Genomic DNA, 10,904 nt, shown 5'->3' on the forward strand with positions numbered 1-10,904 from the left:
GCTCGGTGCTCGGGCACCCAGTTGCACTGCGCTCGGTGCTCGGTTGCTAGTATCGAGGCACGCAAGTCATTGGCCGCAGGAGAATGGTCGCAAAAACGTGCGAGCGGAGTTTGCGATGGAATCAGTCATCCTTCTCGAGGATGACTGATTGAGTTGTTCAAGGCGGCGGCGAAAAAATTGGGTGTCAAGGGGTGAATAATAACAGTCCTCCGTATCGACGACAGCTTTCCTGCATGAATCCGAATAGTCGTCAGCTACAATATCCGTCAGAGCAACCGTAAGAGAAGCAAGCGTACATGTTCTGCTTTGCGTGGGTGAGAACTGTGGCTCCGATCCTGTTTGCTAGGGCAGTGAACACGATGTTTTCGGACAAGTCCATTAGCCCGTCGCTTCATCCGTGTGACCGGCGCTCCATCGTCGGCTTGACCAGTCATTGTTTCTTCCGGTTGCCATCGTTTCTTCCGGTTGCCATCCTCTTGGCTGCATTTGGTAGGAACATTTCCTATGAGTCCCAATCTATCTTTTTTCGACATTACTACCTGTCTGGCAATCGACTCGGTCCAATGTCTTGAAACACAAATTTCGACTCGGTACCACAGATGCGATTGTCCCCGACATGCCGGGCTGGGAAATGGCTTCGCATCCGGTAGCAGCCCTAACGTCAGTACCGGCCTTAGTCTTTTTCTGATTCACTTCCAAACCTGTTTGTGGTGACCCGGCCACGTGGTCCACCACTACTAATGCTCATTCGCATCTGAAGCATACCGGTCATATCTTCGTCCACGCATGAACGGTCCTCTCGCCATCTGATTCGTTATCTTGTTGATCGTTAACATGTCCTACGTATTTCTTTCTGCGCTCCAAATAAACACCCCTCCTCCCACAAAAAGGGAAGACAGAACGCGCTTTCGCACGACAATACAGAGGCAGTCCGTACGGATGCACCAGTCCGCACGGATGCACCAGTCCGCACGGATGCACCAGTCCGCACGGATGCACCAGTCCGCACGGATGCACCAGTCCGCACGGATGCACCAGTCCGCGTAAACGACCTCAAATAAAAGGGTGTTTTATTGGCCTCAAGCACCCTGCACCACAGCCATGAATTTTGTGTCGTTGTCGTACGAGTGCAGTGGAGTGTTTCGACAGCCTTCTTGGATCCGAATGGCGATCAACAAGAGTCCCCGTAACAACAATATTGCCCTTCCCGTCGTCCACCTGGCATTGTAAGATTGACACGGTACAATTGCAGTTGGGCGTTCTGGCCGCAAACTTGTCCAGTGTGCAGTCACCGATACATCCCGTGGAGCAATTGTCATCCAACGCAAGCTCCTTCAGCTCTTGTTGAAAAAGGTCCAGGGCTTCTCCACCGCACTGGATCGCACACTCATCGGGTTTTAGGTACCGCTCGATGGCTTCGCCGACCGCGGTGAAGCCGAACTTGGTGGGGATGCCAAAGGAGTGACAAGAATAACGATTCTCCTTGTCCCGCCAGGCGCAAACCAATCGGCCACCTTGGCTTCGGCACACAGTTGGTCGTAACCAATCCATCCTGCTCACCGGTTGCAGGTACTGTACCGAGGCATTGAAGGCACGCTCGCAAACGTCCTCCGCTGTTCGCAACGAGGCCAGTGTTGACTCGGTAATTGCGTCGACAAAGGTCGTCTTCTGGGGATGTGTCTGGTCAAATTTTGGACGCAACAAAACTGTGTCATCCTGGAAGCGGCCCCGCCACAACAAGCAGCCTGTCAGTACACTACCCAGGACAACACCGCCCACAGCAAAGCTCACGCCCAACTTTTTCCTCCACGGCCAGGTGTGCGCTTGCTCGCGAACAGGAGAACTATCGTCCGATAAAATCGACTTGTTGATGACGGGCACCCAGTCGGACTGCACTTGCGGTAAGAGCTCGTCCCGCTCCGTCGGCGTCAATAACCTGGCACACAACACTTCCAACTCCTTGGTGTCTTCGGTAGCGTCTCCGACGTCTACAACATGCTCATCTGGTAGCCCCTGCTTTAATACCTCTAGCCACACCCGACCACCTTCAGTTGAATCTGCGCCTTCTAGGTGCTTCCTAAGTGCGTCTGCAAACATGCATTGGGAGGTGTATCTGGAGGCGTCAGCTGACTCGGATGATTCGACCGCAGGCCGACAAACGAGCATTCTCCTTGCCCATTCGAAGAGCCCGTCGAGCTCCAAAGGGCACCCCTCCTCCATGGAGTACTTCCGCGTCAAACGGTCCCCGAGACGGCCCAGAACTAACACCTGCGTAACTTCCTCTCCTCCACCACCTACCGACACCATTCGAGCTATGCACCCATCCTCAGTAATGGGCGGCCTGCCTCCAGTCGACTCCACGAGCATGGCAACAGTTTCAGCCCACCTCCTCGTGATGCTCAAGCTCGAGCACACAACTGTCTTCATAAAAAAAAACTGTTGGAGCGAGCAGGCCATGAAACCACCATCTCAAAAAAAAACCGCCCAATATGTGTGTGAGGTCACCCAACGGACGTTGGAACGGTCGTAACGAGACACTCTGATCTCGCCGCGTCCACACACGAGTTTAGTGAGAAGTTCTTGATAGGTCGTTGTGAGAGATTGTCTTGGTGACAACTTGCGCTTGTGGTCAACGCCACATCCTAACAAGAGCGAATCCACGCCATTTCTGACGGTGCGGTTCGAATCCACGCGGCGTCTATCCACGCGGCGTTTACCTTGAACTCTGGACGCGCGGCATCCTTGCCTCCCACTCGCTTTTAGCCTCAGCCACGTCGCTTAGGAGCTCGTCGGGGGGCATGAAGTTCCGATTCCCACGGCCGATTTCCCGAATGGTCACCGTTTTCGCCAACACTGCGACAGCTTGCCTAGCTGCATCTCGTCCAGCGGCAGCCGCCTCCTGAACCTCACCAGCCACGTCCAGAGCTACCAGGTCCCCACCAGTCACGCCAACCACGTCACCACCAGCCGCAGTCAACTCCCGAGCCACGTGCTCGCCAGTCAGGTCTCGTTCCCTCACGTGGTTGTGGTCGAGGCGTATGATTCGCTTGAGGGGTTGGGCAAATTCCCGTCGCAGGGACTCGAGCCACCGCTCTACAGCTTTCTCCTCGCGGTGCAGGCCCACGAAATCTTCGGCGACTCCCTGCAGGCAAGCAGGGTCCAATTGGTCCAGAGCGAGTCCAAGTTGACTCGCACTGACGGTGAGCAAGGTACGGAAGAAGTCGGCAGCGCTGCCAGGGTCATCGCTGAGGTCGAGGGCGAGCAACTCGTCTTCATCCACGGAGTCGATCATGAACGAAAGTGCGTTCGCTGCAATCCACGCCGGCGGCGGTGCTGGCTCGCCCAACGCATCCAGCGCGGGGTTGGCCGCGAGGTAGTGCAGGTACACTCGGTGTCCCGAGTACGACCCCAACTCGTTTACGTGCGACTCACTCACGTGCGACGCACGTACCTGTGTCGGGTCCAGCAGCACGCACCCCCACCCGGCATCTTCCAACTCCCTGAGACGCATCCGGAAGAACCGTGTGCCATACCGATACGCCGTTTGTAGGGCTGCCAACTCAGCCGGCTCCACTTCCACCAACTCGAAACAACATGCCAGCAATTCCGGGCACCATGGACGTCTTCGCGCACACGCTGCCCCGCGCATCGAAAAATTCCTTGTCCCGAAATCCCGCAAATGTATTCCAGCTGGGCACTGCAAGCCAGCCCCTGATTTACAACCGTACATTCCGGACTGCGTTAATTTCGTGTTAGACCTGACGAACGCATGCATCTGGTATCCTGTCCTCCCACTCCTTCTTGGCCTCAGCCACATCCTCCAGGAGCTCTGGAGAAAGTTCGCTAAAGCTCCGAGTGCCGCGACAGATCTCCCGTATGGTCGCCATTTGTGCCAGCACAGCGACCGCTTGAGCAGTTGCGTCTTGTGAAGCCGTTGCCGTCTCTTTAACCAGGTTCGTAGTCGTTACATACTCGGAACTCACATCCTCGCTAGTTGAGTTATTCCGATTGAGGCATACGAGTCGCTTGCCAGGTTGTGCGAATTCCCGCCGCAGTGAATCCATCCAGCGGTGTGCAGCTTCCTCCTGGCGGTGCGCGGCGACGAAAACTTCGCTGGCTTTCTGGAGGCAACCCGGATCCAGTTGATCCAGCGTCAGGCCCAGTTGGCCCGCGCTGACCGTTAATAGGGCGCGGAAAAAAGAGGCAGCGCTGGCAGGGTCGCCGCTGAAATCGAGCGGGATGAGCGACCCGCGTTCATCCGCAGAGTGGATAATGAACGAAATCGCGTTCGCTGCAATCCACGCCGGCGGCGGTGTTGGCTCACCTAGGGCATGGATCGCGGTCTTGGTCGTGATGTAGTGCAGGCACACGCGACGACCCGAGTGCGGCCCCGACTCCGACTCACCCACCTGCGACTCACCCACCTGCGACTCACCCAGCTGCGACTCACTCACGTGCAACGCACGCACCTGAGTCGGGTCCAGCTGCACGCACCCCCACCCGGCATCTTCCACCTCCCGGAGCCGCATCCGGAAGAACCGTGTGCCATACCGATACGCCGTTTGCAACTCTGCCAACTCAGCCGGCTCCACTTCCACCAACTCGAAACAACACGCCAGCAATTCCAGGCACCGCCGACGTCTTCGCGCACACGCTGCCCCGCGCATCGAAAAATTCGGCCCCGAAATTCAGCACTGGCAGGAGGCCCGAAGACGGCCCCAAGGTACCGGCGATGCCCGCCCGACTGTTCGACGCCGGGTCGGCCACTCGTACCGCAGGTGACTGTTCGTACCACCGGTCGTACCGCAAATCTCTAGCGAGAGCGTTCTGTAAGTCTCCAGTTGTACTTGCGGGCTGTCTGCCGCCTGTATTCGTCACGCATGATTTCTTCCTCGTAGCTTACCAAGAAAGGTGCTGTAAGATGTTCAGGCCAGCGGTCAAGCATTTCTTCAGCGGCGTGAATCGCAAGGTCGGGAATTTCACCCGGTTGTCGACCGACCTCGTTCGCACTCAACTCGACCATGGCACGGACAAAATCCTGTATCTCACGCGGCAGTGACGTCGGATTGGCGGAGGTGACTACTGCAACTGCGCCTGACGTCGCCACTGCGCCTGACGTGTCGACTGGGGCTGGTGTTGTGGGGTCCAAAGTCATCCAGACGGAGTTGGCCGCGATCCAGCGCAGGTCTCGACATAAGCTCGATTCGAACTCGGGGTTAATGGCAAACCGGAGCAAAACGTTGCTGAACGGGGACTCCGTACTGTGCTCCATCTGCGCCGGCCGAACCAGAGGTGAACCCTCCCCGAATAATACCGCGTCCTCCATCTCCATCCAGAACTTTTGCGCCCCCTCTGTACTCGCCAACCGAACAACCCCACTGTCCTCCATTTGGAAACACCCAGCCACATAACCGCTCGACAACCCCGTGCGCCTGGCGCTGGAAACCGAGCTCAACATAAAATTCGTTGCCCGGGTCGAAATTCACTATTTTTTATCCTTGATTACGCAAAAATAACCGGCAGCGTTTTACACGTGACGGTTCGAATCGGCCCGATGACATTCTTAAGTATTAAATTAATCCGCACGGTACAACCACGAGTTCGGCGAGCGCATCCTCCGCTGCCACTCGAGCTTTGCCCGGGCCACATCCTTGAGGAGCTGGTCGTAGTCGAGGAAGTTGAGGCTACCACGACCGACTTCCCTGAGGATCGGTGTCTGCGCCAATACAGCTGCCTCTTGCCTCGCGACGTCTGCTCCCGCAGCAGCCGTTTCCTGCCCAGCTGTGTCTTCCGCACCGGCAGCCGTCGCCTCTTGCGTCACATCTTGTCCCGCTAGGTCTGGACGGTTGGTGGGGTCTTGGTTCGGCAGCCATGTGAGGATTTGGTCGTGTGCAAAATTGCGGTCAAGGCGAATAAGTCGTCTGCGCGGTTGTTCGAATTCCTGGCGCAGGGCCTCGAGCCAGCGTTCGACGGATTCCTCGCCTCGGTAGAGTTCGACGAAGTCTTCGGCGACTTTGAGAAAACAGCCGGGGTCGAGTTGGTCGAGGGACAGTCCAAGTTGACTGGCATTCACGCTCATTAATGTCCGGAAGAACCTTCCGACGCTAGCTCGGCCGTCGCTGAGATCGGGAACTTGCGGGCCGCCCATGGCCACGGTGTCCGCCAAGAAGTAGATCCCGTGGGCCGCGATCCAGGGAGTGGTAGGAGTAATCCCGCCTAGACTATCCAATGCCGCCTTACACGCCAAATAGTTCAAGTGAACACGCATCCCGTCGTCGTTCATTCCCGGACGCAACTCAACTTGTACACATCCCCATTCCGCGTCCTCCGGACTCGCTGACTGCATACGGAAGAACCGAGTACCCAACCGGTACGCCGTTCGTAAGCCCATTAACTCCTCATGGTCCACCTCCACCAGTTGGAAACAACATGCCATCTTCACCAAACCTGGGCGCAAGCCCCGTCGCCTCGCAGCCACTGCCCCGACCATAAAATTTTTGCTCCGGGAGTGTGTGGGGGAGGTGAGTCGTGCGTGTGACGGTCATGCAGGCGTAGGTGACGCCTGGGGGCGAAGGCCTACAATTGCCAGGAGTTAGCAACAAGGCGCCTGTGGGGCCGCGGGGCATGATCGGTGGGTGTGATACTGTGAGCCGGGATAGCGGACGAACACAGTTCCCACCGAACAAGAGACGTTGATGACAGGCGCGTATGTCTCACGCGAATCACTGTGTTCGAGTAGAATGCGCGTCCAGACTGTGCGCAGTCAAGAGGGAGAGGGGTGCGGGTGAAGAGGAGTCAAAAGGACCGGAGCGAAAGAACCGATGGCCTCTAGTCATCGCGAGGATGGAGCCCCTCGTAGTTGGTGCTGTCGGACCCGAGACGGTGGACAAACAATGTGTGCGTGCCGCAAGAGCAGGCGGTCATGAGCTGCTGCGTGAGAAAAACAGCAGAGTAGGGGACGTGCACGGGCCGTGAGACTGTTAAAAATGAGAGTGTTAGGTGTCTGTCGGGGCCTATTTATTTTCGATGAAGAGTGTGGTGTGCGTGAGTGGCGGTGTGTGTGTACAGACGACGATTGCGGGCTGTTTCTCGTTCGCGGGGAAGGAGCCGACGAAGCAGATGGCCGGGTGGCGGCACCATCTTCGGCATTTCGCATGGGGCCCGGCGGAATCGCGTTTCCGCGTGGACTACGCGTGGCCTGAGTGGATTCGGGAGCGCAGCGGTGTCGCTTATGTGGCCAAGTGGGGTTGTGAGTTCGAGATACGACCGGAAAGTCCCGCGTTCGACACTCACGAACTGCGCAAACTCGTCGAACTACTCCTCACATACGGCCTACCGCGTAACATGGACCTAGTCGACATTCCAAGACCAGTCGTCATGCAAGTCGTGTACGCAATGCTACGGCCCTGCTCCGACTACGCTGAGGTCCGGACTTTTATCCGCCATTTCGCCGAGGAACTCTCCGACCGCTCACAAATCCATGCTGTCACCGGCAGAGGCGATGTCCTCTAGTCTTTTTGACCATCTGGTCTTTTTCACGTTATAACTTCGGTAGCATCGCCCGCCGCTGTACGTCAAATCCGAATCCCTCCGGCCGTCACAAGCCCGAATCATTCATTGGTGGGGAGTCCATGTCTGATACATCTACGTCCAAAAAAAATATGATTGGGCCAGTGGCGAAGCAGAGGTGCAGAAGCGGGTCAGTGGCGATTGGCAGTTGTTTCTGGTTCGAGAATAGCGTGGTGGGAGCTGAAGGTTTTACTGGGTCAGTGGGACGAGTGGTGCGTGCGGATTATGGTGATGCTTTGCGGTTTACGATTGCGGCAGACGGTTGGAGTGTGGAATGGCCGGTAGTGCGATCGTTGGATTCGAACGGTGGTTTGGAGGTTTCAAGTTTGAATGGTGCCGGTGAGGACATTGTATTACGGTATGCCGTTCCGGCCGAGTGCATCTCGTTGCCTCATGTGGCGGAGGGGTTCTGGCCGCATCTGAACGATCTGACCTGGATAGCAAGAAATGGTCGATGGTTCCAAATTCAGATGGCACACGGTGAGACACCTGACCTTGTCAATGGCGCCCTGGGTAAACTTATCAAGGATATGATTTTGTTGAATGTCGATCAATTACATCTCCGTCCCGTACAAGTCGGTGTCGAACAGGTCATGGCCGTCGCCCGAGAGTTCCTCGAACTCTACCTCGACCAACCTAACGTCAAAGCCTGGCTGGATGACTATCAATTCGAACTACTTGACCAACTCATTTGGGCCAATCTCGAGCTACCCAAACCAGCCGACGGTCGGTCTCCCAATGACCCCCAAATCCTCACCGACCCCCAAACTCACACCGACCCCCAAACTCACACCGACCCCCAAACTCACAAATTACTCACTGACGACAAATTACTCACCGACGCCCCAGAGACTGACAATCAATCCACCGTCACAGCGGCTGAACAGCACCTCGCCTCGGCCGAGGTTCTGCCGGCTTTGGAGTCACGAGTCCTACCCCGGCAGTTCACTGAGGAGAGACACATCAGAGAAGAGTCTACAAGAGGCTACCTGCACGCAGAAAAGTTCGTTCCAGAACAGTTTGTAGACCGCGCCGCGGAACAACTGATACAGGAGGTCGTTGAACAACTGCAGCACACTGACTTACTTCTGGAGCAACACGGAAGTGGGGCTGCAGAAAGACTCATACAAGAGGTTGTCGCAGAACTTCGACACACAGATCGGCTCATAGAACGCCCCCGAAGTTGGCAGGCTGCAGAGCAACAGCCGGAGCCACTGACAGGACCTTTCATCGAAACATGCGAAAAAAACCGGGAACTGGCACCTGACGCTATTCTAGAGGAGGAGGAGGAGGAGGAAGAGGACAGCGACCTACTTTTCTGATCTTATTTCTTCTGCCAAGCATGTGGTGTTCAGTTTAACATGTGCCTGGGTGGAACTGGACGGGTTCTTGTGGATGGCGTGCGAAGCACACTTGCATTTCTGGTTTAACCAGATTTTACTCCACTAGTAATTGTCGCCGCGTGCGGTCACCTGCGAGGTCGGACGTTCCCTTGTGGCTGGCAACGCTAGTGATTTTCTTATCAAAATTTTTCCCTTTTAAATCTTACAGCCACCCGGAGACGCGCTCTGACAATTCAGGTTTCATGGAAAGGACTTCGGAACGAACATCGATGCGAAGAGCACCGTGTGTGAGGCGTGTAGTTTTTTTTTTCAAATGCCGCCGGAGCGTTTGTCGCCGGAGCGTTTGCCGCCGGAGCGTTTGTCGAGAGTGTGCGTGTGTGAGGGCGTTTTTAAACTCGAGCGTGTGTGCGTGCGTGGGTGTTTGGGCGCTGGCGGGGACCGCAGCGGCGGGAGGGTGTAGGGGTGGGCAGATAACAATAAGAAAAAGATGCTTAGTCCGGTGGCAGTTGGAGGTCGCAGTTGGGTGTCAGTGGCGGTGGTGCTGGGGTCTTGTTTCCGGTTCGAGACGGCGGAGGAGGCGATGCGGCGGGCGGATTCGAACGTGCGGCTTGTGGGTTGGTGGAGTTCGAATCCAGAGGCGGAGCGGCGGGTTTTGCGAAGTGAGTGGGAAAGTGCGTTGCTGTTTACAGTGAACTCGACGGGGCCAAATGTGTGTCTGCCGGCTGTCCGATGCGCGGTGCGGCATGAGACGCTGGAGATGGAGCCGATGGCGCTTGACGCACTGGCGACCGACGCGTTAGGGACGGGGGTGCGATTGCGATATCGAGTGCCACAAGCGGAAGTTCCAATGGGTGCCCACGGCTTCTGGCCGCATCTTCATGACTGGGCCTGGATTGCGCGACACGGTCGATGGTTCGAACTACAGACTACCGACGGTTCCGTTCCCGACCTGCAAGGCAAACTCGGCAAACTTGTCAAAGACATCATCTTCCTCAACGCTGAACCACTACACCTCCGCCCCTCCCAGTGCGGTATCGACCTCGTACTCGGCGTGGCGCGAGAGATGCTCGCACTATATCTCCAACACGACACTGTGCAGGCCTGGCTTCATGACTACGAATATGATCTCATGGAAGATCTCATCTGGGCCAGCCTCTGCCACCCGCCTCAAACCGGCACCGACGCCCCAGCAGACACCGACTCCCAGGACGAGAAATCAAACACGGACCGCCCTTCGGACAAGGACACCCCGCCCCCCCGTTCCCTGCCGCGTTGGTCGCTCACGGAAGAGCTGGTCGCGCTCCTAAACCGCAATCGCTCGCCCTTGCAGTTGCTGGAGGAATTATTCGACTTGGGTCTGGAGATGCAAGACGCTTTGGAAGTCGCACTCATCGCGGTGCAAAAGGGCGCCGCGGAGACCATTGAGCTACTCCGGAAACGCGACAGTGGCCGCTGGTGTGTGGAAGACATCTCGGACTACTCAGCCCGGAATACGGCCGAAGGCCCCCACAGTCCGGAACCCCTCAATCCGGAACCCCTCAATCCGGCACCCCTCAATCCCGTACCCCTCAATCCCGTACCCTGCCGTCCGGCCCCTTACCGTCCGGCCTCTTACCGTCCCGCTTCCTACCCCTGCGTTCGTGGTTTCTATTTCCACGGTCTGTATTACCCCCACCATATCCCCGTCGTCGACCCCCATGATTCCCCGAGTCGTGGCCCCGACCTCCCCTGTCGTGGTCCCGATCTCGCTAGTCGTGGTCCGGATCTCCCTAGTCGTGGTTCCGACCTCCCTGGTCGTGGTTCCGACCTCCCTGGTCGTGGTCACGGTCCCGACGTCCCCAGCCGTGCTCCCGGCCTCCCTAGCCGTGGTCCCGACCTCCCTGGTCATGGTCCCGGTCCCGACCTCCCTAGCCGTGGTCCCGCCCTCTCTAGTTGTGGTCCTAGTCCCAACCTCCCTAGTCGTGGTCCCGGTCCCGACCTCGCCAGTCGCGG

The 10,904-nt window shown here is 57.2% G+C and overlaps 8 protein-coding genes across 8 annotated transcripts; 3 read left to right on the forward strand and 5 right to left on the reverse strand.

Moving 5' to 3' along the window:
• Positions 1-1,053: 1,053 nt before the first annotated feature.
• GNI_152860 (hypothetical protein) lies at positions 1,054-2,367 on the reverse strand (the record flags this gene model as incomplete). Its single annotated transcript, XM_011134521.1, has 1 exon — positions 1,054-2,367. The coding sequence occupies one exon, from the start codon at positions 2,365-2,367 to the stop codon at positions 1,054-1,056; it is 1,314 nt and encodes a 437-aa protein (XP_011132823.1).
• A 346-nt stretch (positions 2,368-2,713) lies between these two features.
• On the reverse strand, positions 2,714-3,649 carry GNI_152870 (hypothetical protein; the record flags this gene model as incomplete). The annotated part of the gene is made up of 1 exon (XM_011134522.1): positions 2,714-3,649. The coding sequence occupies one exon, from the start codon at positions 3,647-3,649 to the stop codon at positions 2,714-2,716; it is 936 nt and encodes a 311-aa protein (XP_011132824.1).
• A 103-nt stretch (positions 3,650-3,752) lies between these two features.
• GNI_152880 (hypothetical protein) lies at positions 3,753-4,667 on the reverse strand (the record flags this gene model as incomplete). The annotated part of the gene is made up of 1 exon (XM_011134523.1): positions 3,753-4,667. One exon carries the CDS (start codon positions 4,665-4,667, stop codon positions 3,753-3,755), a length of 915 nt encoding a protein of 304 aa, XP_011132825.1.
• A 146-nt stretch (positions 4,668-4,813) lies between these two features.
• On the reverse strand, positions 4,814-5,389 carry GNI_152890 (hypothetical protein; the record flags this gene model as incomplete). Its single annotated transcript, XM_011134524.1, has 1 exon — positions 4,814-5,389. One exon carries the CDS (start codon positions 5,387-5,389, stop codon positions 4,814-4,816), a length of 576 nt encoding a protein of 191 aa, XP_011132826.1.
• A 186-nt stretch (positions 5,390-5,575) lies between these two features.
• GNI_152900 (hypothetical protein) lies at positions 5,576-6,490 on the reverse strand (the record flags this gene model as incomplete). Its single annotated transcript, XM_011134525.1, has 1 exon — positions 5,576-6,490. One exon carries the CDS (start codon positions 6,488-6,490, stop codon positions 5,576-5,578), a length of 915 nt encoding a protein of 304 aa, XP_011132827.1.
• Positions 6,491-7,026: 536 nt separating this feature from the next.
• On the forward strand, positions 7,027-7,512 carry GNI_152910 (hypothetical protein; the record flags this gene model as incomplete). The annotated part of the gene is made up of 1 exon (XM_011134526.1): positions 7,027-7,512. The coding sequence occupies one exon, from the start codon at positions 7,027-7,029 to the stop codon at positions 7,510-7,512; it is 486 nt and encodes a 161-aa protein (XP_011132828.1).
• Positions 7,513-7,661: 149 nt separating this feature from the next.
• On the forward strand, positions 7,662-8,891 carry GNI_152920 (hypothetical protein; the record flags this gene model as incomplete). Its single annotated transcript, XM_011134527.1, has 1 exon — positions 7,662-8,891. One exon carries the CDS (start codon positions 7,662-7,664, stop codon positions 8,889-8,891), a length of 1,230 nt encoding a protein of 409 aa, XP_011132829.1.
• A 508-nt stretch (positions 8,892-9,399) lies between these two features.
• Positions 9,400-10,904, forward strand: GNI_152930 (hypothetical protein; the record flags this gene model as incomplete). The annotated part of the gene is made up of 1 exon (XM_011134528.1): positions 9,400-10,904. A coding segment is annotated over one exon (1,505 nt), but the record flags the coding sequence as incomplete, so codon positions are not given.

The sequence above is a fragment of the Gregarina niphandrodes genome (assembly GCF_000223845.1).
Source record: "Gregarina niphandrodes unplaced genomic scaffold scaffold00043, whole genome shotgun sequence".
In the NCBI taxonomy this organism is placed as follows: Eukaryota; Apicomplexa; class Conoidasida; order Eugregarinorida; family Gregarinidae; genus Gregarina; species Gregarina niphandrodes.